General features: G+C 47.9%; 1 protein-coding gene across 1 annotated transcript in view; it reads left to right on the top strand.

Annotated features, from left to right (window-relative positions):
• hdac6 (histone deacetylase 6) overlaps window positions 1-21,939 on the top strand; it is a 39,245-nt gene extending 17,306 nt beyond the window's left edge. The window contains exons 14-27 of the mRNA XM_042299822.1: window positions 1-78; window positions 716-890; window positions 1,460-1,616; window positions 2,263-2,391; window positions 6,470-6,648; window positions 7,100-7,292; window positions 7,788-7,980; window positions 13,031-13,180; window positions 15,696-15,870; window positions 16,379-16,917; window positions 17,488-17,622; window positions 17,818-17,964; window positions 18,809-18,937; window positions 21,262-21,939. The exon at window positions 1-78 is cut by the window's left edge and continues 12 nt beyond it. Coding sequence (XP_042155756.1) covers window positions 1-78; window positions 716-890; window positions 1,460-1,616; window positions 2,263-2,391; window positions 6,470-6,648; window positions 7,100-7,292; window positions 7,788-7,980; window positions 13,031-13,180; window positions 15,696-15,870; window positions 16,379-16,917; window positions 17,488-17,622; window positions 17,818-17,964; window positions 18,809-18,937; window positions 21,262-21,330 — 2,448 coding nt within the window. The 3' untranslated portion in view covers window positions 21,331-21,939. The remainder of the gene's footprint in view (window positions 79-715; window positions 891-1,459; window positions 1,617-2,262; window positions 2,392-6,469; window positions 6,649-7,099; window positions 7,293-7,787; window positions 7,981-13,030; window positions 13,181-15,695; window positions 15,871-16,378; window positions 16,918-17,487; window positions 17,623-17,817; window positions 17,965-18,808; window positions 18,938-21,261) is intronic.
• The last annotated feature ends 5,443 nt before the right edge of the window (window positions 21,940-27,382 follow it).

Raw genomic sequence — 27,382 nt, 5'->3', positions numbered from 1 at the left:
GCCAGTCCTCAGTGTTTCTCTGTTCTGACTCACATGCTGCTGGGCCTGGCTCAGGGGAAGTTGTTGCTGGTTCTCGAGGTAACAACAAACCACTCTACATGTCTTTATTTACAGATCAAATCAAATTTATTTTCAAATCAAATTTATTTATATAGCCCTTCGTACATCAGCTGATATCTCAAAGTGCTGTACAGAAACCCAGCCTAAAACCCCAAACAGCAAGCAATGCAGGTGTAGAAGCACGGTGTACAGTAGCTTCGATTACACATGCAGCCCACATCAGATCTTTTGATAAAAATTACAGGCCTCTCATCTTTTTAAGTGGGAGAACTTGCACAATTGCTGGCTGACTAAATACCTTTTTGCCCCACTGTAGCTTCGATTACACATGCAGCCCAAATCAGATCTTTTGCCACTAATTGGTCTTTTGACCAATCACATTAGATCTGGCCACTAATTGGTATTTTGTCCAATCACATCTGATCTTTTGTCACTAATTGGCCTTTTGACCAATCACATCAGATATTTAGTCAATAATTGGGCAAATGAAAATGATTCTGCTGCCTGTGTAAACGCTGAGCTGGGGTAGGTTGAGTTGGCTTCCATACCACATTATATATCTACGTTAACTGCGTGCGCAGCTAACACAGGCAGAATGAAAGAGATCTGTTTTATAGAGTTATATTGAGTGATACCGCTTGTTTCATGTTTTCAGGGAGGATATAACCTTCAGTCCACAGCAGAAGGGGTGTGTGCCTGTCTGAGGTCACTATTGGGGGAGTCCTGCCCCCGCTTGAGGTCACCATCCATCCCGAGTGACAGTGCCCTGAAATCCATCTCCAGGTCTATCTCTGCTCTGTACCCTTACTGGACCAGTCTGCAGGTACTGGGTAAGTACTGGAGAACCCCTTCATAACCCCTTCATAACCCATTATAACCCTTCATAACCCTTCATAACCCATTATAACCCCTCATAACCCTTCATAACCCCTTATAACCCCTTACAACCCCTTCATAACCCCTTAATACCATCATAACCCCTTCATAACCCCTTCATAACCCCTTTATAACCCCTTATAACCCTTCAAAACACATTCATAACCCCTTATAACCCATTATAACCCCTTATAACCCATTATAACCCCTTATAACCCCTTATAACCCCTTCATAACCCATTCATAACCCATTCATAACCCTTTATAACCCCTTATAACCCCTTAAAACCCATTATAACCCCTTATAACCCATTCATAACCCCTTATAACCCATTCATAACCCCTTATAACCCATTCATAATAATTCATAACTAATTTATAACCATTCATAACCCCTTGATAAATTTGTGGTTTATAATCCATTCATAACCCCTCTATAACCCCTTCATAACCTATTAATAACTACTTCATAACCCCTTCATAACCTCCTTCATAACCATTCATGACTGTGGTTTGTCTCCAGAGGGAGGGCCTCTATCAGACAGCGACCCCCTGACCCCAGCAGAGAGCAGTGAGGATTTTAGTGAAGAGCTCTGTGAGGAGAGAAGAGACAGCCTGGACCTGACCACGGGCCTGGTGTACGACCAGAGGATGATGGAACATCACAACATGTGGGACAGGTGGGAATCAATCAATGACACAAGAACATGTGGGACAGGTGGGAATCAATCAAAGACACAAGAACATGTGGGACAGGTAGGAATCAATCAAAGACACAAGAACATGTGGGACAGGTAGGAATCAATCAATGACACAAGAACATGTGGGACAGGTAGGAATCAATCAATGACACAAGAACATGTGGGACAGGTAGGAATCAATCAATGACACAAGAACATGTGGGACAGGTAGGAATCAATCAAAGACACAAGAACATGTGGGACAGGTGGGAATCAATCAGACACAGGAACATGTGGGACAGGTAGGAATCAATCAAAGACACAAGGACATGTGGGACAGGTAGGAATCAATCAAAGACACAAGGACAGGTGGGACAGGTGCGAATCAATCAAAGACACAAGAACATGTGGGACAGGTAGGAATCAATCAAAGACACAGGAACATGTGGGACAGGTGAGACTCAGGTCCTGTCCAGAAACATACCCCCTCCCTGGAAAGCAGTCCCAGTTGTCACTCAGTGGAAACTCCTGGCTAAATAAAATAAATATGAAATCATCCCCTATCCCCGAGGGTTCCTTCACTATCCAGCCGTAGCCTCATGTTGAATGTACTGTATGGAAATGATGTTATTTTGGTTGTTGGCAGCCACCACCCAGAGCTTCCCCAGAGGATCCAGCGTATCTTCTCCCGTCACGACGACCTGGGCTTGGTGTCCCGTTGCCTGAGGATACCGGCTCGACTTGCCTTAGAGGAGGAGCTGGCTCTGTGCCACAGGTAACTTCTACCATGAACAAAGGAAAGATATAGGACTATTACCGGTCGTATAGGGTTATTACTGGTCATATAGGGTTATTACTGGTCATATAGGGTTATTACTGGTCATATAGGATTATTACTGGTCATATAGGGTTATTACCGGTCATATAGGACTATTACTGGTCATATAGGGTTATTACTGGCCATATAGGGTTTTTACTGGCCATATAGGACTATTACTGGTCATATAGGGTTTTTACTGGTGATATAGGACTATTACTGGTCATATAGGGTTATTACTGGTCATATAGGGTTATTACTGGTCATATAAGGTTATTACCGGTCATATAGGGTTATTACTGGTCATATACGGCTATTAGTGGTCATATAGGGTTTTTACTGGTCATATAGGGTTATTACTGGTCATATAGGGTTATTACTGGTCACTGGCCACAGGGTTATTACTGGTCATATAGGGTTTTTACTGGTGATATAGGACTATTACTGGTCATATAGGGTTATTACTGGTCATATAGGGTTATTACTGGTCATATAAGGTTATTACCGGTCATATAGGGTTATTGCTGGTCATATACGGCTATTAGTGGTCATATAGGGTTTTTACTGGCCATATAGGGTTATTATTGGTCATATAGGGTTATTACTGGTCACACAGGGTTTTACTGGTCATATAGGGTTATTACTGGTCATATAGGGTTTTTACTGGTCATATAGGGTTATTACTGGTCATATAGGGTTATTACTGGTCATATAGGGTTATTACTGGTTATATAGGTTATTACTGGTCATATAGGGTTTTACTGGTCATATACGGACTATTACTGGTCATATAGGGTTATTACTGGTCATATAGGGTTATTACTGGTCATATAGGGTTATTACTGGTCATATAGGGTTATTACTGGTCATATAGGGTTATTACTGGTCATATAGGGTTATTACTGGTCATATAGGGTTATTACTGGTCATATAAGGTTATTACCGGTCATATAGGGTTATTACTGGTCATATAGGGCTATTACTGGTCATATAGGGTTATTACTGGTCATATAGGGTTATTACTGGTCATATAGGGTTATTACTGGTCACACAGGGTTATTACTGGTCATATAGGGTTATTACTGGTCACATAGGGTTATTACTGGTCATATAGGGTTATTACCGGTCATATAGGGTTATTACTGGTCATATAGGGTTATTACCGGTCATATAGGGTTATTACTGGTCATATAGGGTTATTACTGGTCATATAGGGTTATTACTGGTCATATAGGGTTATTACTGGCCATATAGGACTATTACTGGTCATATAGGGTTATTACTGGTCATATAGGGTTATTACTGGTCATATAGGGTTATTACTGGTCATATAGGGCTATTACTGGTCGTATAGGGCTATTACCGGTCGTATAGGGTTATTACCGGTCGTATAGGGTTATTACCGGTCATATAGGGTTATTACCGGTCATATAGGGTTATTACTGGTCATATAGGGTTATTACTGGCCAGAGTACTGTCATAGTTGTGTATCTACTGTGTCTGTAGTGTGTAATATAATGTTATTTATCACATGCTCTGAATATAGCAGGTGTCGACTTTACTGTGAAATGCTTCCTTACAAGCCTTTAACCAACAGAATTAAAAAAGGAATTAAACAATAATTATGCTACCTACAAGGAGTACCGGTACTGAGTCAATGTGTAGGGGTACGAGGTAGCTGAGGTAATATGTACAGTTGAAGTCAGAAGTTTTCACACCAAAGTACGTTCATCTCTAGGAGACAGAACACGTCTCCTTCCTGAGCGGTATGACGGCTGCGTGGTCCCATGGTGTTCATACTTGCGTACTATTGTTTGTACAGATGAACGTGGTGCCTTCAGGCGTTTGGAAATTGCTCCCAATGGATGAACCAGACTTTTTTCTGAGGTCTGGTTGATTTCTTTTGATTTCCACATGATGTCAAGCCAAGAGGCACTGAGTTTGAAGGTAGGCCTTGAAATACATCCACTGTTACACCTCCAATTGACTCAAATGATGTCAATTAGCCTATCAGAAGCTTCTAAAGCCATGACATCATTTTCTGGAATTTTCCAAGCTGTTTAAAGGCACAGTCAACTTAGTGTATGTAAACTTCTGACCCACTGGAATTGTGATACAGTGAATTATAAGTGAAATAATCTGTCTGTAAACAATTGTTGGAAAAATGAATTGTGTCATGCACAAAGTAGATGTCCTGACTGACTTGCCAAAACTATAGTTTGTCAACAAGAAATTTGTGGAGTGGTTGAAAAACGAGTTTTAATGACTCCAACCTAAGTGTATGTAAACTTCTGACTTCAACTGTAGGTAGGGTTTAAAGTGACTAGTCAATCAGGATAGATAATTAACAGAGTAGCAGCTGTGTGTGTGTTAATGTCACAACAAATAAACATGGGGGGTCAATCTAAATTGTCCCGGTAGCTATTTGATTAATTGTTCGTCCGTCTGATGGCTTGGGGATTGAAGCTGTTCAGGAGCTTTTTGGTCCTCGACATGGCGCTCTGGTACCAATTACCGTGCGGTAGCAGAGAGAACAGTTTATGGCTCGGGTGGCTGGAGGGGGGCTTCCTCTGACACCCTCTGGTATAGAGGTCCTGGATGACAGTGAGCTTGGTCCCAGTGATGTACTGGGCTCTACGCGCGACCCTCTGTGATGCCTTACCTCGGACGCCAAGCGCTTGCCATCATTTATTTGTATTTATTTATTACCTTTTTGTTTTAACTAGGCAAGTCAGTTTAAGAACAAATTGTTATTTACAATGATGGTTTATATATATATATATATATATATACAATACAATTTACCAAAAGGCAAAAGGCCTCTGTGGAACTTATTGAGGATGTTAAATGCTAAATCTTTTCACGATTCTGAGAGGGAAGAGACGTTGTCGTGCCCTCTTCGTGTGTGTGGACCACGATAGATGTTTAGTGATGTGGACACAGAGGAGCTTGTCTGTGATCAGGCCGTTATGTCGTCGGCGTAATAATGGCGTTGGAGTCGTGCGCGGCCTTGTAGTTGTGGCTGAACAGGAAGTACAGGAGGAGACTAAGCACCCCCTGACGGGCCCCCCGTGTTGAGGGTCAGCGTGGCGGATGTGTTGTTACCTACCCTCACCACCTGGGGGTGGCCCGTCAGGAAGTCCAGGATCCAGTTGCAGAGGGAGGTGTTTAGTCCCAGGGTCCTTAGCTTAGTGATGAGCTTCGTGGGCACTATGGTGTTGAACGCTGAGCTGTAGTCAATGAATAGCATTCTCACATAGGTGTTCCTCCTTGTCCAGGTGGGAAAGGGCAGTGTAGATTGCGTCATCTGTGGATCTGTTGGGGCGGTATGTGAATTGGAGTGGGTCCAGGGAGTCTGGGATGATGGTGTTGATGTGAGCCATGACCAGCCTTTCAAAGCACTTCATGGCTACAGATGTTAGTGCTATGGGGCTACAGATGTTAGTGTTATGGGGCTACAGATGTTAGTGCTATGGGGCTACAGATATGAGTGCTATGGGGCTACAGATGTTAGTGCTATGGGGCTACAGATGTTAGTGCTATGGGGCTACAGATATGAGTGCTATGGGGCTACAGATGTTAGTGCTATGGGGCTACAGATATGAGTGCTATGGGGCTAGATGTTAGTGCTATGGGGCTACAGATGTTAGTGCTATGGGGCTACAGATGTTAGTGCTATGGGGCTACAGATGTTAGTGCTATGGGGCTACAGATGTTAGTGCTATGGGGCTACAGATGTTAGTGCTATGGGGCGATAGTCATTTAGACAGGTTACCTTGGTGTTCTTGGGCACAGGGACTATGGTGGTCTGGTTGAAACATGTTGGTATTACAGACTGGGTAATGTGTACATTGTATTTAATGATCTGGAGGATGATGTGCTCATAATGCTGTTTGTCTGTTTGTTTACGGGGCGAAGCCAAACCCACAATTCCACATTGCGTGGACAATCCATACATTTTTTTTTTCTCCAATAATTATTAATTATTATTTCAAATGTTGTAATTCTGTGAATGTGTCCTAATCTATGTCTGTAGCTTGGAGCACATAGCCAAGATCAAGGCCACAGAGGGGATGAAGACGAGGGACCTTCACAGACTGGGAGATGAGTACAACTCTATCTTCATCAGTACTGAGAGCTACAGGAGCGCCCGGTTGGCCGCTGGGGCCTGCTTTAATGCAGTACAGGCTGTTCTGACGGGACAGGTTGAACATACCTCCATCACGTTGACCTCTAACCCCACTGTGTTCAATAAATGTTAAAAGTTAGGCACTCAGGCTGCCTTTTGTGAGGACATAGTTTCCTGAATGAATTACTTTAAAGCCGCAAAAATGCTTTTGCGAAGCTTATATGAAAGACTTTACGAAGTGTTTTTAAATTCTTCGTAAAGTCTTTGAAAAGAGATGTTTGTTTGAAAGAGCAGAGCCTGCTAATAGTCAACATGGTTGTATTATCAGACTTAGGGTTACACAATTCCCCTAAACTTTCCCCAAGTACCCAGCATTCCAGGCTGTTGGATTCCTGGATTTCCTGATTATTCCTTTCTGATTCCAGGTATTTTCCAACTGGGATTTTTTTGGAAAACTAGGGCATTTTGGGGGAAGTTCCTGGAATTTTTCAACCCTATTCATCAGACTGTGTATGCCCCCCCCACCAGGTCCGTATGGCGTGGCCATTGTGCGCCCCCCTGGTCACCATGCCGAGAAGGACGCTGCCTGTGGGTTCTGTTTCTTCAACACCGTCGCCCTGACTGCCCGATACGCCCAGTCCATCTCCCAGAAGCCCCTGCGGGTCCTCATCCTGGACTGGGATGTTCACCATGGCAACGGAACACAGCACATCTTCGAAGAGGATGACAGGTACCTAGCCGTGCCTGTTCCATATCTGTTGCACTGCTTTTGACGAGGGCCACGAGGGGTTCTGCTGTGCTGCTTTTGACGAGGGCCACGAGGGGTTCTGCTGCTTTTGACGAGGGCCACGAGGGGTTCTGCTGTGCTGCTTCTGACGAGGGCCACGAGGGGTTCTGCTGGCTGCTTTTGACGAGGGCCACGAGGGGTTCTGCTGCTTTTGACGAGGGCCCAGAGGGGTTCTGCTGCTTTTGACGAGGGCCATGAGGGGTTCTGCTGTGCTGCTTCTGACGAGGGTCCAAAGGGGTTCCACTGCTTATTCTCTCCTCTTTTACTCAATTGGAAATTATGGGATGAGAAATTTTCAATTTATTAATTTCAACTCTGGTTCTCATGTCTTCCCAGTGTCCTCTACATCTCCCTCACTAACTCCAACCCTCTCCTCTCTCCATCCAGGGTCCTCTACATCTCCCTCACTAACTCCAACCTACTCCTCTCTCCATTTAGTGTCCTCTACATCTCCCTGCATCGCTACGAGGATGGGACCTTCTTCCCTACTTCCGAGGACGCTCACTACAACAGAGTGGGCGAGGGGAAAGGAGCAGGGTTCAACGTCAACATCCCCTGGAACGGAGCCAAGATGGGCGACGCGGAGTACCTTGCAGCCTTCCACTCAGTGGTCATGCCCATCGCTAGAGAGGTACAGTATCCTTCCACTCAGTGGTCATGCCCATCACTAGAGAGGTACAGTATCCTTCCACTCAGTGGTCATGCCCATCGCTAAAGGTACAGTTTCCACTCAGTGGTCATGCCCATCGCAGAGAGGTTATCCTTCCACTCAGTGGTCATGCCCATCACTAGAGAGGTACAGTATCCTTCCACTCAGTGGTCATGCCCATCGCTAGAGAGGTACAGTATCCTTCCACTCAGTGGTCATGCCCATCACTAGAGAGGTACAGTATCCTTCCACTCAGTGGTCAGGCCCATCGCTAGAGAGGTACAGTATCCTTCCACTCAGTGGTCAGGCCCATCACTAGAGAGGTTTCCACTCCGTGGTCAGGCCCATCGCTAGAGAGGTACAGTTCCTTCCACTCAGTGGTCATGCCCATCACTAGAGAGGTACAGTATCCTTCCACTCAGTGGTCAGGCCCATCGCTAGAGAGGTACAGTATCCTTCCACTCAGTGGTCAGGCCCATCACTAGAGAGGTGTATCCTTCCACTCAGTGGTCAGGCCCATCGCTAGAGAGGTACAGTATCCTTCCACTCAGTGGTCATGCCCATCACTAGAGAGGTACAGTATCCTTCCACTCAGTGGTCAGGCCCATCGCTGAGAGGTTATCCTTCCACTCAGTGGTCAGGCCCATCACTAGAGAGGTACAGTATCCTTCCACTCAGTGGTCAGGCCCATCGCTAGAGAGGTACAGTATCCTTCCACTCAGTGGTCATGCCCATCGCAGAGGTACAGTATCCTTCCACTCAGTGGTCAGGCCCATCACTAGAGAGGTACAGTATCCTTCCACTCAGTGGTCATGCCCATCGCTAGAGAGGTACAGTATCCTTCCACTCAGTGGTCAGGCCCATCGCTAGAGAGGTACAGTATCCTTCCACTCAGTGGTCATGCCCATCGCTAGAGAGGTACAGTATCCTTCCACTCAGTGGTCAGGCCCATCACTAGAGAGGTACAGTATCCTTCCACTCAGTGGTCAGGCCCATCACTAGAGAGGTACAGTATCCTTCCACTCAGTGGTCATGCCCATCGCTAGAGAGGTACAGTATCCTTCCACTCAGTGGTCATGCCCATCACTAGAGAGGTACAGTATCCTTCCACTCAGTGGTCAGGCCCATCGCTAGAGGGTACAGTATCCTTCCACTCAGTGGTCAGGCCCATCGCTAGAGAGGTACAGTATCCTTCCACTCAGTGGTCAGGCCCATCGCTAGAGAGGTACAGTATCCTTCCACTCAGTGGTCAGGCCCATCACTAGAGAGGTACAGTATCCTTCCACTCAGTGGTCAGGCCCATCGCTAGAGAGGTACAGTATCCTTCCACTCAGTGGTCATGCCCATCACTAGAGAGGTACAGTATCCTTCCACTCAGTGGTCAGGCCCATCGCTAGAGAGGTACAGTATCCTTCCACTCAGTGGTCAGGCCCATCACTAGAGAGGTACAGTATCCTTCCACTCAGTGGTCAGGCCCATCGAGAGAGGTACAGTATCCTTCCACTCAGTGGTCATGCCCATCGCTAGAGAGGTACAGTATCCTTCCACTCAGTGGTCAGGCCCATCACTAGAGAGGTACAGTATCCTTCCACTCAGTGGTCATGCCCATCGCTAGAGAGGTACAGTATCCTTCCACTCAGTGGTCAGGCCCATCGCTAGAGAGGTACAGTATCCTTCCACTCAGTGGTCATGCCCATCGCTAGAGAGGTACAGTATCCTTCCACTCAGTGGTCAGGCCCATCACTAGAGAGGTACAGTATCCTTCCACTCAGTGGTCAGGCCCATCACTAGAGAGGTACAGTATCCTTCCACTCAGTGGTCATGCCCATCGCTAGAGAGGACAGTATCCTTCCACTCAGTGGTCATGCCCATCACTAGAGAGGTACAGTATCCTTCCACTCAGTGGTCAGGCCCATCGCTAGAGAGGTACAGTATCCTTCCACTCAGTGGTCAGGCCCATCGCTAGAGAGGTACAGTATCCTTCCACTCAGTGGTCAGGCCCATCGCTAGAGAGGTACAGTATCCTTCCACTCAGTGGTCAGGCCCATCACTAGAGAGGTACAGTATCCTTCCACTCAGTGGTCATGCCCATCGCTAGAGAGGTACAGTATCCTTCCACTCAGTGGTCATGCCCATCACTAGAGAGGTACAGTATCCTTCCACTCAGTGGTCATGCCCATCGCTAGAGAGGTACAGTATCCTTCCACTCAGTGGTCAGGCCCATCACTAGAGAGGTACAGTATCCTTCCACTCAGTGGTCAGGCCCATCGCTAGAGAGGTACAGTATCCTTCCACTCAGTGGTCAGGCCCATCACTAGAGAGGTACAGTATCCTTCCACTCCGTGGTCAGGCCCATCGCTAGAGAGGTACAGTATCCTTCCACTCAGTGGTCATGCCCATCACTAGAGAGGTACAGTATCCTTCCACTCCGTGGTCACGCCCATCGCTAGAGAGGTACAGTATCCTTCCACTCAGTGGTCATGCCCATCACTAGAGAGGTACAGTATCCTTCCACTCAGTGGTCAGGCCCATCGCTAGAGAGGTACAGTATCCTTCCACTCAGTGGTCAGGCCCATCACTAGAGAGGTACAGTATCCTTCCACTCAGTGGTCAGGCCCATCGCTAGAGAGGTACAGTATCCTTCCACTCAGTGGTCATGCCCATCACTAGAGAGGTACAGTATCCTTCCACTCAGTGGTCAGGCCCATCACTAGAGAGGTACAGTATCCTTCCACTCAGTGGTCAGGCCCATCGCTAGAGAGGTACAGTATCCTTCCACTCAGTGGTCAGGCCCATCGCTAGAGAGGTACAGTATCCTTCCACTCAGTGGTCATGCCCATCGCTAGAGAGGTACAGTATCCTTCCACTCAGTGGTCAGGCCCATCACTAGAGAGGTACAGTATCCTTCCACTCAGTGGTCAGGCCCATCACTAGAGAGGTACAGTATCCTTCCACTCAGTGGTCAGGCCCATCACTAGAGAGGTACAGTATCCTTCCACTCAGTGGTCAGGCCCATCGCTAGAGAGGTACAGTATCCTTCCACTCAGTGGTCAGGCCCATCACTAGAGAGGTACAGTATCCTTCCACTCAGTGGTCAGGCCCATCGCTAGAGAGGTACAGTATCCTTCCACTCAGTGGTCAGGCCCATCACTAGAGAGGTACAGTATCCTTCCACTCAGTGGTCAGGCCCATCACTAGAGAGGTACAGTATCCTTCCACTCAGTGGTCAGGCCCATCACTAGAGAGGTACAGTATCCTTCCACTCAGTGGTCATGCCCATCGCTAGAGAGGTACAGTATCCTTCCACTCAGTGGTCAGGCCCATCACTAGAGAGGTACAGTATCCTTCCACTCCGTGGTCAGGCCCATCGCTAGAGAGGTACAGTATCCTTCCACTCAGTGGTCAGGCCCATCACTAGAGAGGTACAGTATCCTTCCACTCAGTGGTCAGGCCCATCGCTAGAGAGGTACAGTATCCTTCCACTCAGTGGTCAGGCCCATCGCTAGAGAGGTACAGTATCCTTCCACTCAGTGGTCATGCCCATCGCTAGAGAGGTACAGTATCCTTCCACTCAGTGGTCATGCCCATCGCTAGAGAGGTACAGTATCCTTCCACTCAGTGGTCATGCCCATCGCTAGAGAGGTACAGTATCCTTTCACTCAGTGGTCATGCCCATCGCTAGAGAGGTACAGTATCCTTTCACTCAGTGGTCATGCCCATCGCTAGAGAGGTACAGTATCCTTTCACTCAGTGGTCATGCCCATCGCTAGAGAGGTACAGTATCCTTTCACTCAGTGGTCATGCCCATCGCTAGAGAGGTACAGTATCCTTTCACTCAGTGGTCATGCCCATCGCTAGAGAGGTACAGTATCCTTTCACTCAGTGGTCATGCCCATCGCTAGAGAGGTACAGTATCCTTTCCACTCAGTGGTCATGCCCATCGCTAGAGAGGTACAGTATCCTTTCACTCAGTGGTCAGGCCCATCGCTAGAGAGGTACAGTATCCTTTCACTCAGTGGTCATGCCCATCGCTAGAGAGGTACAGTATCCTTCCACTCAGTGGTCAGGCCCATCACTAGAGAGGTACAGTATCCTTCCACTCAGTGGTCAGACCCATCACTAGAGAGATACAGTATCCTTCCACTCAGTCTCTCTCTCTCTCTCTCTCTCTCTCTCTCTCTCTCTCTCTCTCTCGCAATTCATTTCAAAGGGCTTTATTGGCATAAGAAACATGTGTTTACAAATAGATATTAAACAAAAGTGAAATAAACATTAAAATATGAACACTAAACATTACTCACCAAAGTTCCAAAAGAATAAAGACATTTCAAGTGTAATATGATGTCTATATACAGTGTTGTCACAATGTGAAAATAGTTAAAGTACAAAAGGGAAGACAAATAAATATGGGTTGTATTTACAACGGTGTTTGTTCTTCACTGGTTGCCCTTTTCTTGTGGCAACAGGTCACACATCTTGCTGCTGTGATGTCACACTGTGGTATTTCACCCAGTAGATATGGGAGTTTAATCTGAGGGAAATATGTGTCTCTAATATGGTCATACATTGGGCAGGAGGTTAGGAAGTGCAGCTCCGTTTCCACCTCATTTTGTGGGCAGTGAGCACATAGCCTGTCTTCTCTTGAGAGCCAGGTCTGCCTACGGCGGCCTTTCTCAATAGCAAGGCTATGCTCACTGAGTCTGTACATAGTCAAAGCTTTCCTTAAGTTTGGGTCAGTCACAGTGGTCAGGTATTCTGCCGCTGTGTACTCTCTGTTTAGGGCCGGAGGATATTTTTGCATAATTTTGCATGCGGAGTGTCAATTTTGGGTTTGTCCCATTTTGTGAAGTCTTGGTTGGTGAGCGGACCCCAGACCTCACAACCATAAAGGGCTCTATGACTGATTAAAGTATTTTTAGCCTTAAACAGTTGGTTTCTCCCTCTGTAGTTTGACCCGGGCCTTAAACAGTTGGTTTCTCCCTCTGTAGTTTGACCCGGGCCTTAAACAGTTGGTTTCTCTTCCACTCTGTAGTTTGACCCGGGCCTGGTTCTGGTATCGGCAGGGTTTGATGCAGCCAGAGGGGACCCTCTAGGAGGGTACCAAGTGACCCCCCCGGGCTATGCCCACCTCACCCACCTCCTGATGGGCCTGGCAGCCGGCAGAGTATTGGTCATCCTGGAGGTTAGTGGTCTGCATTAACACACACACACCCACACACAGGCACACACACACACACACACCCACACACAGGCACACACACCCACACACAGGCACACACACACACACACACAGGCATGCATACATGCATGCATACACACATAACTTTGATGATACAGTGGTAGCAATACAAGGTTATAACATCTACAGAAAAGACAGAAATGCCAAAGGTGGAGGTGCTGCTGTTTATATTCAGAACCACATTCCTGTAAAGATTAGCGAGGATCTCATGTTAAATACTGTTGAAGTAATATGGCTACAGGTTCATCCGCCTCACCTGAAGCCCATTCTGGTGGAAAGGCACAGACCTGACTATGTAAGGTCCCACAGTTGACAGTGCATGTCAGAGAAAAAAAACAAGCCTTGAGGTCGAATGAATTGTCCGTAGAGCTCAGAGACAGGATTGTGTCGAGGTACAGATCTGGGGAAGGGTACCAAAACATTTCTGCAGCATTGAAGGTCTCCAAGAACACAGAGGCCTCCATCGTTCTGAAATGGAAGAAGTTTGGAACCACCAAGACTCTTCCTAGAGCTGGCCGCCCGTCCAAACTGAGCAATCAGGGGAGAAGGGCCTTGGTCATGGAGGTGACCCAGAACCCAATGGTCTCTCTGACAGAGATCTATAGTTCCTCTGTGGAGATGGGAGCGCCTTCCAGAAAGACAACCATCTCTGCAGCACTCCACCAATCAGGCCTTCAAATCAAACTTTTTTGTCACATGCACCGAATACAACAAGTGTAGACTTTACCGTGAAACGCTTTACTTACAAGCCCATAACCAATAGTGCAGATAAAGAAGAGTTAAGAAAATATTTACCAAATAAACAAAAGTAAAAAAAATAATAAAAAGTAACAGGTTTTATATAAGGGGTACCGGTACTGAGTTCATGTGTGGGGGTACAGGTTAGTTGTGGTAATATGTACATGTACGTAGGGGTGAAGTGACTGCATAGATAATAAATAGTGAGTATCAGCAGTGTACAAAACAAATTGGGGGGATCAATGTAAATAGTCTGGTGGCCATTTGATTAATTGTTCAGCAGGCTTGTGGCTTGGGGGTAGAAGCTGTTAAGGAGCATTTTGGTCCTAGACTTGGCAGTCTGTGACTTGGAGAAAACAGTCTATGACTTGGGTGACTGGAGTCTCTGACAATTTTTGGGGGGCTTTCCTCTGACACCACCTATTATATAGGTCCTGGATGGAAGGAAGCTTGGCCCCAGTGATGTACTGGGCCGTACGCACTACCCTCTGTAGTGCCTTGTGGTCGGATGCCGAGCAGTTGCCGTACCAGGCAGTGATGCAACCAGTCAGGATGCTCTCGATAGTGCAGCTGCAGGACTTTTTGAGGATCTGGGGGCCCATGCCAAATCTTTTCAGTCTCTTGAGGGAGATTAGGTTTTGTTACGCCCTCTTCACGACTGTCTTGGTGTGTTTGGCCTTTATGGTAGAGTGGCCAGACGGAAGCCATTCCTCAGTAAAAAGCACATGACAGCCCGTTTGGAGTTTGCCAAAAGGCACCTAAAGGACTCTCACACCATTAGAAACAAGATTCTCTTGTCTGATGAAACCAAGATTGAACTTTTTGGCCTGAATCCCTAATAAACCCAAGGAAGAGTAGCTGCTGCCTTTGCAGGAACTAATGGGGATCCTTAATAAACCCCAGGAAGAACCAATGGGGATTCCTAATAAACCCCAGGAAGAGTAGCTGCTGCCTTGGCAGGAACTAATGGGGATCCTTAATAAACCCCAGGAAGAGTAGCTACTGCCTTGGCAGGAACTAATGGGGATCCTTAATAAACCCTAGGAAGAGCTGCTGCCTTGGCAGCAACCAATGCGGATTCCTAATAAACCCCAGGAAGAGTAGCTGCTGCCTTGACAGCAACCATTGGGGATCCATAATAAACCCCAGGAAGAGTAGCAGCAACCAATGGGGATCTTTGTTAAATACAAAATACACAGACACCTTCTTGACACCATCTGGTGCTGACTTGCTGCACCCTCTACAAACACTGCTTATTATTATTATTTGACCCTGCTGGTTATTTATGAACATTTGAACATCTTGGCCATGTTCTGTTATAATCTCCACCCGGCACAGCCAGAAGAGGACTGGCCAGCCCCCTCAGAGCCTGGTTCCTCTCTAGGTTTCTTCCTAGGTTTTGGCCTTTCTAGGGAGTTTTTCCTAGCCACCGTGCTTCTACACCTGCATTGCTTGCTGTTTGGGGTTTTAGGCTGGGTTTCTGTACAGCACTTTGAGATATCAGCTGATGTACGAAGGTCTATATAAATAAATTTGATCTGCTTTGCCATAAGTACATTTACCTTTGTCGTGTATTAGTGACTTATTTAGTGCATTCATCAGAAGATCGCTAGATGACACAGCTACATATCACAGTCATAGTAAGTACATTTCTCCTCAATGTAGCTGTCAGCAATGTCAGAGCAGGAAGTGTGAAACATTCTCTCCCGCACCTCTACAGGGTGGTTATAACCTGACTGCCATTTCGGAGTCTATGTCTGCCTGCACCAGCATTCTCCTGGGAGACCCCGCTCTGCCCCTGCCTCCCTTGCCCCCACCTCACCCCAACGCAGCAGTCAGCATCAACAAGGTCATACGCACCCACTCCGTCTATTGGCTGTCTCTCAGGATACAACGTGAGTCCTGTTTCTCTGTCTGGAACTCTCAGGAATCAGTATTTAGCAAAAGATTTTTGTTTTATCATCAGTTTAAAACGACAGGATGTGTATACCAGGGGGACCGTATACCAGGGGGAGCCGTATACCAGGGGGAGCCGTATACCAGGGGGAGCCGTATACCAGGGGGAGCCGTATACCAGGGGGACCGTATACCAGGGGGGCCGTATACCAGGGGGGCCCGTATACCAGGGGGCCCGTATACCAGGGGGCCCGTATACCAGGGGGCCCGTATACCAGGGGGAGCCGTATACCAGGGGGAGCCGTATACCAGGGGGGAGCCGTATACCAGGGGGGCCGTATACCAGGGGGACCCGTATACCAGGGGGAGCCGTATACCAGGGGGGAGCCGTATACCAGGGGGGACCCGTATACCAGGGGGACCCGTACCAGGGGGACCCGTATACCAGGGGGACCCGTATACCAGGGGGGTGTAATGTTTTCCCTGTATTGTTTTCTCTCTAATCAGTTCCAGAGTCTCTCCGTCTGTCTTTGCCAAACCCCAAACCCCGAGGGAAGAGGACTTCTAAGGGCAAGAAGTCTCCCAGACAGGGTAACCAGGGCGGGGCAAGCCCTGGTCAGGGGTCACCTCAGACCACACTTCAGACCACACTTCAGACCACACTTCAGACCACACCTCAGACCACACCTCAGACCACACCTCAGACCACACCTCAGACCACACCTCAGACCACACCTCAGACCACACCTCAGACCACACCTCAGACCACACCTCAGACCACATCTCAGACCACACCTCAGACCACACCTCTGCCCTCTGGTGATCGGGGCGACCTTGACCTAGATGACCTCACAAAGGGACTGGTGTCACTCGACCTAAACCAAAGTACCTCAGCCAATCCCAGCCCAGCGTCTGTCCCTGTGGGTGGAGCCAGGTCGAAGGTGAGGCTCAGTCCTATGAAGAGCCCTGTTTTTAAGGTTGAGACGGAAGCTGTTCCAAATAGGCCCGAGATTCTCCAACCAACGCCTGACGAGACAGAGACGCCGGTAAGGAACCGTGTGAAGTCATGGTCACATACCAAACTGCACCCTATTCCCTAGTGCACTACTCTTGACCAGAGCCCTATCCAAAGTAGTGCACTATGTAGGGAATAGGGTGCCACTTTGGATGTAAGCTTTTGGCCGAGATCCCTGCTCTCTGTATTTAGATCATTTCTGTACTTCTGTGTGAACTCATGGGGATTGGATCAACTAAACTTTTGGGGCGGGAGGGTAGCCTAGTGGTTAGAGCGTTGGACAAGTTAACCGAAAGGTTGCTAGATCGAATCCCCCGAGGCTGACAAGGTACAAACTTGTCGTTCTGACTCTGAACAAGGCAATTAACCCCACTGTTCCTAGGCCGCCATTGTAAATAAGAATGTGTTCTTAACTGCCTTGCCTAGTTAAATGAAGGTTAAAAAAAACATTTTTAAAATGCAGGCCTTCGACTCTGACCTCCATCAGAAACAGACGGGGTTTATTTTCACCTCAAGGTTATCAATGATTGAAAATGCGAACCTTTTCTCCTATTGACTGGCTCGACTGGATAGATACATTGTTACTGAATTACCATCCTAGGCGGTCGCCATGGCTGCCTCAGACCCAGTTACCAAGGGAGACCAGGAGAGCGGTGCGGTGGAGGTGGAAGGGGCGTCTGGTTACTCCAAGGAGCCGGTGTTTGAGCTGTTCTGTGGAAACCAGGATGTGGACGGGGTACAGATGATATTCTCTTTTTTTAATTTTTTTATATATATATATTTTCTCCTTTCATATTAAGTTATGATTTGTTGAGGTGTTATCGGTAGAACTGTGGATCCAACCCCTCCAGGTCTTGTCTAAAATACAAAGTGAAAGAAAAATATCCTAAAATCTCAGTACGCCGAAGATAACAATCTTCCCCCCCCCCAGAGCACCATGTACGTGGTGGATCCCCTGTCCTGGTGCCCCCACCTAGACTCAGTGAGGCCTGTTCCTGTTGGAGGAATAGATGTGTTTCGGCCCTGTGAGGACTGTGGAACCGACACTGAGAACTGGATCTGTCTCTGCTGCTACAAGGTACTGGAAACAAAGGACACTTCCTGTCCTCTTAACCTCACATCATCTCCAGTACCAGCGTCTAGAGGTCGGCCCTCTACCCGCGTCTAGAGGTCGGCCCTCTACCCGCGTCTAGAGGTCGGCCCTCTACCCGCGTCTAGAGGTCGGCCCTCTACCCGCGTCTAGAGGTCGGCCCTCTACCCGCGTCTAGGGGTCGGCCCTCTACCCGCGTCTAGGGGTCGGCCCTCTACCCGCGTCTAGGGGTCGGCCCTCTACCCGCGTCTAGAGGTCGGCCCTCTACCCGCGTCTAGAGGTCGGCCCTCTACCCGCGTCTAGGGGTCGGCCCTCTACCCGCGTCTAGAGGTCGGCCCTCTACCCGCGTCTAGGGGTCGGCCCTCTACCCGCGGCCCTCTAGGGGAGGTCGGCCCTCTACCCGCGTCTAGAGGTCGGCCCTCTACCCGCGTCTAGAGGTCGGCCCTCTACCCGCGTCTAGAGGTCGGCCCTCTACCCGCGTCTAGAGGTCGGCCCTCTACCCGCGTCTAGAGGTCGGCCCTCTACCCGCGTCTAGAGGTCGGCCCTCTACCCGCGTCTAGAGGTCGGCCCGCGTCTAGAGGTCGACCCGCGTCAACATCTTAACAGAATCACTTCTATTCATGTACATTTCATTTAAACAACTTTAGAAATTCTTTATCAACCACAAAGCAACGCTCTTCTTAGTATGAAGATAAAAGATGAAGATAAGATATATTGTCGGCATTTAGATATACAATTAACTTTGTTGTCCTCGATTTAGTGTTTTGACATCATAGCGAGATGTAACATGCCATTCTCTTGACTAGTGTTTTTTTCTCTTCGCTATGTCAAGGTGTACTGTGGTCGCTATGTCAACCAGCACATGTTAACCCACGGCGTGTCGTCAGAACACCGGCTGGTGCTGAGCTTCGCTGACCTGTCGGTCTGGTGTTACTCCTGTCAGGCCTACGTCCACAACCAGGTGAGAGGAGGAGCGGGTCAAATCGGAAAAGTTTGCAACACAACTCAATCGTTCACTCCTTAGCCCAGGGCTAGCTGGCTGTGCTCTAGAGCAGGGTTAGCACCAACCTTAGCCCAGGGCTAGCTGGCTGTGCTCTAGAGCAGGGTTAGCACCAACCTTAGCCCAGGGCTAGCTGGCTGTGCTCTAGAGCAGGGTTAGCACCAACCTTAGCCCAGGGCTAGCTGGCTGTGCTCTAGAGCAGGGTTAGCACCAACCTTAGCCCAGGGCTAGCTGGCTGTGCTCTAGAGCAGGGTTAGCACCAACCTTAGCCCAGGGCTAGCTGGCTGTGCTCTAGAGCAGGGTTAGCACCAACCTTAGCCCAGGGCTAGCTGGCTGTGCTCTAGAGCAGGGTTAGCACCAACCTTAGCCCAGGGCTAGCTGGCTGTGTTCTAGAGCAGGGTTAGCACCAACCTTAGCCCAGGGCTAGCTGGCTGTGCTCTAGAGCAGGGTTAGCACCAACCTTAGCCCAGGGCTAGCTGGCTGTGCTCTAGAGCAGGGTTAGCACCAACCTTAGCCCAGGGCTAGCTGGCTGTGCTCTAGAGCAGGGTTAGCACCAACCTTAGCCCAGGGCTAGCTGGCTGTGCTCTAGAGCAGGGTTAGCACCATCCTTAGCCCAGGGCTAGCTGGCTTTGCTCTAGAGCAGGGTTAGCACCAACCTTAGCCCAGGGCTAGCTGGCTGTGCTCTAGAGCAGGGTTAGCACCAACCTTAGCCCAGGGCTAGCTGGCTGTGCTCTAGAGCAGGGTTAGCACCATCCTTAGCCCAGGGCTAGCTGGCTTTGCTCTAGAGCAGGGTTAGCACCAACCTTAGCCCAGGGCTAGCTGGCTGTGCTCTAGAGCAGGGTTAGCACCAACCTTAGCCCAGGGCTAGCTGGCTGTGCTCTAGAGCAGGGTTAGCACCAACCTTAGCCCAGGGCTAGCTGGCTGTGTTCTAGAGCAGGGTTAGCACCAACCTTAGCCCAGGGCTAGCTGGCTGTGCTCTGGAGCAGGGTTAGCACCGACTTTTCGGGGCTAACCAATCAGTTACTTTGTTACCTAATTAGAATTTTCCCATAAAAGTTGACCGTTGGTTTCAGATAACTCTACTTGTGTGAAGACCGTACTCTGCTTGTGTGAAGACTGTTGGTTTCAGATAACTCTGCTTGTGTGAAGACCGTACTCTGCTTGTGTGAAGACTGTTGGTTTCAGATAACTACTTGTGTGAAGACCGTACTCTGCTTGTGTGAAGACCGTACTCTACTTGTGTGAAGATAGCACAGGGCCAGTAGTAGTCTGAGGCTAGGAATAATGCTGTGTGAAGATAGCACAGGGCCAGTAGTAGTCTGAGGCTAGGAATAATGCTGTGTGAAGATAGCACAGGGCCAGTAGTAGTCTGAGGCTAGGAATAATGCTGTGTGAAGATAGCACAGGGCCAGTAGTAGTCTGAGGCTAGGAATAATGCTGTGTGAAGATAGCACAGGGCCAGTAGTAGTCTGAGGCTAGGAATAATGCTGTGTGAAGATAGCACAGGGCCTGTAGTAGTCTGAGGCTAGGGATAATGCTGTGTGAAGATAGCACAGGGCCAGTAGTAGTCTGAGGCTAGGAATAATGCTGTGTGAAGATAGCACAGGGCCAGTAGTAGTCTGAGGCTAGGGATAATGCTGTGTGAAGATAGCACAGGGCCAGTAGTAGTCTGAGGCTAGGGATAATGCTGTGTGAAGATAGCACAGGGCCAGTAGTAGTCTGAGGCTAGGAATAATGCTGTGTGAAGATAGCACAGGGCCAGTAGTAGTCTGAGGCTAGGGATAATGCTGTGTGAAGATAGCACAGGGCCAGTAGTAGTCTGAGGCTAGGAATAATGCTGTGTGAAGATAGCACAGGGCCAGTAGTAGTCTGAGGCTAGGAATAATGCTGTGTGAAGATAGCACAGGGCCAGTAGTAGTCTGAGGCTAGGAATAATGCTGTGTGAAGATAGCACAGGGCCAGTAGTAGTCTGAGGCTAGGGATAATGCTGTGTGAAGATAGCACAGGGCCAGTAGTAGTCTGAGGCTAGGGATAATGCTGTGTGAAGATAGCACAGGGCCTGTAGTAGTCTGAGGCTAGGGATAATGCTGTGTGAAGATAGCACAGGGCCTGTAGTAGTCTGAGGCTAGGGATAATGCTGTGTGAAGATAGCACAGGGCCAGTAGTAGTCTGAGGCTAGGGATAATGCTGTGTGAAAAGGTATTTTCTTTATAATGTTCCCCATGTGCTTAAATCTCTTCTTTCCTTTTATTTTCTCTCCTGCCCTTCTACCTGTTGTTGTCCAGATGGTGTTTGAAGCCAAGAACGCTGCCCACTGTATGAAGTTTGGAGAGGACATGCCCCTCTCTAACTGAAGCCATACATGGATGACAGAGAGAGAGAGAGAGAGAGAGAGCATGCAGTGACAACAACACGGAGGGAGGGGGAGAGAGAGAGGACATGCCCCTCTCCAACCGAAGCCATACATGGACGACGACACGCAGAAAGAGAGAGAGAGAGGACACGGAACATATGTTGTTGTGAAAGCAAAATATAAAAGACTTACTGTTCTGGTCTCGGTGCTATTGTTAGTGCCTCTGCTTGCTTGGCAGACATGACTGTGCCTTTAAATCTCTCTTTATATTCTCACTTGTCTGTCTGCCTTTGTCACTCTCGCTCTCTCCCTCTCTCTTTCTCACCCTGTGTGTCTCTCTCTCTTTCTGTCTCTCTCTCCTTTCTCTCTCTCTTTCTCTCTCTCTCCTTTCTCTTTCTCTCTTTCTTTCTTTCTCTCTTTCTCTTTCTTTCTTTCCCTCTTTCTTTCCCTCCCTCTCTCCCTCCCTCCCCAGCCTAATGTCAATGAGTACAGTACCATCAAGCACAACATGCATCAGACCAGTGATTATGTTGGCTTAAATATTAGTGCTAACATCAGTCATACGTTATTGTAAATATCATCTTTGTTTTAAATACATTGGACTCATTGACTGTTCTCAGTTCATTGTATTTGCCAAAACCTCTCTTATCCAAAATATATGTCTATGAAGCTACTCTGTCCTCACCGTGGTTCATTTAGCTGTCCTCACCGTGGTTCATTTAGCTGTCCTCACTGTGGTTCATTTAGCTGTCCTCACTGTGGTTCATTTAGCTGTCCTCACCGTGGTTCATTTAGCTGTCCTCACCGTGGTTCATTTAGCTGTCCTCACCGTGGTTCATTTAGCTGTCCTCACTGTGGTTCATTCAGCTGTCCTCACTGTGGTTCATTTAGCTGTCCTCACTGTGGTTCATTTAGCTGTCCTCACCGTGGTTCATTTAGCTGTCCTCACCGTGGTTCATTTAGCTGTCCTCACCGTGGTTCATTTAGCTGTCCTCACTGTGATTCATTTAGCTGTCCTCACCGTGGTTCATTTAGCTGTCCTCACTGTGGTTCATTTAGCTGTCCTCACTGTGGTTCATTTAGCTGTCCTCACTGTGGTTCATTTAGCTGTCCTCACTGTGGTTCATTTAGCTGTCCTCACTGTGGTTCATTTAGCTGTCCTCACTGTGGTCGATTCAGCTGTCCTCACTGTGGTTCATTCAGCTGTCCTCACCGTGGTTCATTTAGCTGTCCTCACCGTGGTTCATTTAGCTGTCCTCACTGTGGTTCATTCAGCTGTCCTCACCGTGGTTCATTTAGCTGTCCTCACCGTGGTTCATTCAGCTGTCCTCACTGTGGTTCATTTAGCTGTCCTCACCGTGGTTCATTCAGCTGTCCTCACCGTGGTTCATTTAGCTGTCCTCACCATGGTTCATTTAGCTGTCCTCACTGTGGTTCATTTAGCTGTCCTCACTGTGGTTCATTTAGCTGTCCTCACCGTGGTTCATTTAGCTGTCCTCACCGTGGTTCATTTAGCTGTCCTCACCGTGGTTCATTTAGCTGTCCTCACTGTGGTTCATTCAGCTGTCCTCACTGTGGTTCATTTAGCTGTCCTCACTGTGGTTCATTTAGCTGTCCTCACTGTGGTTCATTTAGCTGTCCTCACCGTGGTTCATTTAGCTGTCCTCACCGTGGTTCATTTAGCTGTCCTCACTGTGATTCATTTAGCTGTCCTCACCGTGGTTCATTTAGCTGTCCTCACTGTGGTTCATTTAGCTGTCCTCACTGTGGTTCATTCAGCTGTCCTCACTGTGGTTCATTTAGCTGTCCTCACTGTGGTTCATTTAGCTGTCCTCACTGTGGTTCATTTAGCTGTCCTCACTGTGGTTCATTCAGCTGTCCTCACTGTGGTTCATTCAGCTGTCCTCACCGTGGTTCATTTAGCTGTCCTCACCGTGGTTCATTTAGCTGTCCTCACTGTGGTTCATTCAGCTGTCCTCACCGTGGTTCATTTAGCTGTCCTCACCGTGGTTCATTCAGCTGTCCTCACTGTGGTTCATTTAGCTGTCCTCACCGTGGTTCATTTAGCTGTCCTCACCGTGGTTCATTCAGCTGTCCTCACTGTGGTTCATTTAGCTGTCCTCACCGTGGTTCATTCAGCTGTCCTCACTGTGGTTCATTCAGCTGTCCTCACTGTGGTTCAATCAGCTGTCCTCACTGTGGTTCAATCAGCTGTCCTCTGTTGCCGTGGATCTTATTTTCATCTTTTGACATTCATAAATAATTCAGAATCCAACCTTTTAAAAAAAAATATTGATTCTTACAAAAGCTCTCAGCTGTTTGATTTGACAATGGGTCACTTCACTTGGTGTAGTAGGCTAATTAAAGGGTGCGTCCCAAGTGGCACCCTATTCCTATATAGTGCCCAGGCTCTGGTCAAAAGTAGTGCACTATATAAGGAGTATGGTCCCATTTTGGGACGCATCGTTCAGTTTGGTTTTCTGCGAAGACTTTTCATCAGCAGCAGGACAAAGCTAGCTTACTTTAACCCCATAGTTGTTTCTTGTATGTTGTAATGCCTATGGTTAATTCACCACACAGTTGGCCAGCCAAGTTAAGGACTATTGTCCCCCAAGATTAAATCTGCGAGGGCACTGTGGATCTGTCTCCGTCTGTACGTTCGTACTTTAGTCACACGCGATATCTCACACAGCGCTGCCACGATTTTGATGAAAATTCGGGTGAATGATGCATCTTGCCATAGAGATCCGGCATTTAAAAATGTACACTGATTGGCCAGATGGTGGCGCTATAACATAGAATATAAATGAAAACTTTGAAAGGTCACGCCCCTCACCCCAGTTGACCTAAAGTCATGGAATTCGGTACATTCGGTCCCTCTCCTCACAAGAAACACATTTGCCTCAGGTACCCATAAGGTCTGCCATTAAGAAATTTCCGCCATTTTGAATTTTATGAAGCACACTTAAAACGACATCGCGTCTGGCACCGAATGACCGATCTGCATGAAACTTGGTATGTAGCATCTATGGACAAAAGTCTCTTAACACAGTATTTTCCAGACTAGTACCTAAAACAACATGGACGCTATTGACCAATAAACAATGTGGGTGTGGTCTGGCACATAAATGCATGTAAATCAGTCAAGGATATTCGTATTGAAACTCAATTTGGTACACATGTTGCAAACACTGTCAAGACGAAACATATGCAAGAACATTCAGTATCGACCACACGGTGGCGCTATAACAGGCACATGTTTATATCTCTTGATCTGTTTCACTCGGAGTGCAGAAATTTGGCATGGCACACGTACTAAGGGAAATGAGTATCTAACCCACGCTATATCTCAGACACCACTGTCCCGATTTTGACGAAACTTGGGGGAATGATGCGTCTTGCCATAGAGATGCGGCATTTATAAAAATAAAACTGATTGGCCCAAGGTGGGGCCCTGCATCGTTCGTGGGGGACTATATGTTTTCTGTAGCCTTTTTTGATGGTGGTTAGTAATACACCCAACAGTCATACGAGACAGAACTTACTCATCGACAGAACTTACTTTCTCGCAAGACTGATTGGAGAGGTTGTGTGGAGGGCTCTGATTGGAGAGGTTGTGTGGAGGGCTCTGATTGGAGAGGTTGTGTGGAGGGCTCTGATTGGAGAGGTTGTGTGGAGGGCTCTGATTGGAGAGGTTGTGTGGAGGGCTCTGATTGGAGAGGTTGTGTGGAGGGCTCTGATTGGAGAGGTTGTGTGGAGGGCTCTGATTGGAGAGATTGTGTGGAGGACTCTGATTGGAGAGGTTGTGTGGAGGGCTCTGATTGGAGAGGTTGTGTGGAGGGCTCTGATTGGAGAGGTTGTGTGGAGGGCTCTGATTGGAGAGGTTGTGTGGAGGGCTCTGATTGGAGAGGTTGTGTGGAGGGCTCTGATTGGAGAGGTTGTGTGGAGGGCTCTGATCGGAGAGCTTGTGTGGAGGGCTCTGATCGGAGAGCTTGTGTGGAGGGCCCTGATTGGAGATGTTGTGTGGAGGGCCCTGATTGGAGATGTTGTGTGGAGGGCTCTGATTGGAGAGGTTGTGTGGAGGCTCTGATTGGAGAGGTTGTGTGGAGGGCTCTGATTGGAGAGGTTGTGTGGAGGGCTCTGATCGGAGAGGTTGTGTGGAGGGCTCTGATTGGAAAGGTTGTGTGGAGGGCTCTGATCGGAGAGGTTGTGTGGAGGGCTCTGATTGGAGAGGCTTGTGTGGAGGGCTCTGATTGGAGAGGCTTGTGTGGAGGGCTCTGATCGGAGAGGTTGTGTGGAGGGCTCTGATCGGAGAGGTTGTGTGGAGGGCTCTGATCGGAGAGGTTGTGTGGAGGGCTCTGATCGGAGAGGCTTGTGTGGAGGGCTCTGATCGGAGAGGTTGTGTGGAGGGCTCTGATCGGAGAGGTTGTGTGGAGGGCTCTGATTGGAGAGGTTGTGTGGAGGGCTCTGATTAGAGAGGTTGTGTGGTGGGCTCTGATTGGAGAGGTTGTGTGGAGGGCTCTGATTGGAGAGGTTGTGTGGAGGGCTCTGATCGGAGAGGTTGTGTGGAGGGCTCTGATCGGAGAGGTTGTGTGGAGGGCTCTGATCGGAGAGGTTGTGTGGAGGGCTCTGATCGGAGAGGTTGTGTGGAGGGCTCTGATCGGAGAGGTTGTGTGGAGGGCTCTGATCGGAGAGGTTGTGTGGAGGGCTCTGATCGGAGAGGCTTGTGTGGAGGGCTCTGATCGGAGAGGTTGTGTGGAGGGCTCTGATCGGAGAGGTTGTGTGGAGGGCTCTGATCGGAGAGATCTTGCCATAGAGATCCGGCATTTAAATAACGACACTGATAGGCCCCAAAATCTACACTGATAGGCCCCAAAATCTACACTGATAGGCCCCAAAATCTACACTGATAGGCCCCAAAATCTACACTGATAGGCCCCAAAATCTACACGGATAGGCCCCAAAATCTACACTGATAGGCCCCAAAATCTACACTGATAGGCCCAAAATCTACACGGATAGGCCCCAAAATCTACACTGATAGGCCCCAAAATCTACACGGATAGGCCCCAAAATCTACACGGATAGGCCCCAAAATCTACACTGATAGGCGCCAAGAAACTACACTGATAGGCGCCAAGAAACTACACTGATAGGCGCTATAGTAATCAACTGAAATTCCAAACTTTGAACAAGCGGGTCTCCTGCGCTGCATCATTTGTGGGGGACAACATGTGTACGGTTGCCTTGTTATATTTATTGGTTGTATGTATCACCCTCAAACCTCTCTCATTTAAAGCAATATTACGTTTCTGAGCATTGATATCTTACAAATGTTCAATTGTATAATTATAGTACAATTTTCATGTTCTTTACTTTCTCTAAAGCACATACATCTAATGCCAATATCATTTTATACTGTAATACTTTGCTTTTATTATGGAAACGGAATCATTGTAACTCTTATAATAAAATATGTTTTGTCTACCTTTTTTTAAATGTTTTTTTTTTAATATGCCGTTATGGTTTGAAATTGTAATCATTTTTAGGATCAACTTTTCCCCCGAGTGGTTCTTTGTGCTGGAGTTTTTGTTAGAGATGTGATGATCCATAATGACCGTATTGCACCTGTGCTTCGTGACCCTGTCAGTGGCCATTGCATTCAATTCATGTATCTATTTATACAGGATAATAGATTCAGAAAAATGAATGACAAAAGGTTTAACCACACACAAGAAGAAAATTTAATTGCCTACTTTAAAATGGAGATGGTCACAATGGTGCTGCCCATGCTGTCACAGACACCATAAGGGCACAGCTAGTATCTCATCTGTCTACCATAAGGGCACAGCTAGTATCTCATCTGTCTACCATAAGGGCACAGCTAGTATCTCATCTTTCTACCATAAGGGCACAGCTAGTATCTCATCTGTCTACCATAAGGGCACAGCTAGTATCTCATCTTTCTACCATGAGGGCACAGCTAGTATCTCATCTTTCTACCATAAGGGCACAGCTAGTATCTCATCTTTCTACCATAAGGACACAGCTAG

This window comes from Oncorhynchus tshawytscha, linkage group LG16, assembly GCF_018296145.1.
Source record: "Oncorhynchus tshawytscha isolate Ot180627B linkage group LG16, Otsh_v2.0, whole genome shotgun sequence".
Classification (NCBI taxonomy): domain Eukaryota; kingdom Metazoa; phylum Chordata; class Actinopteri; order Salmoniformes; family Salmonidae; genus Oncorhynchus; species Oncorhynchus tshawytscha.
Note: the sequence above shows the minus strand (reverse complement) of the source record. Positions and strands in the feature narration are given on the sequence as shown.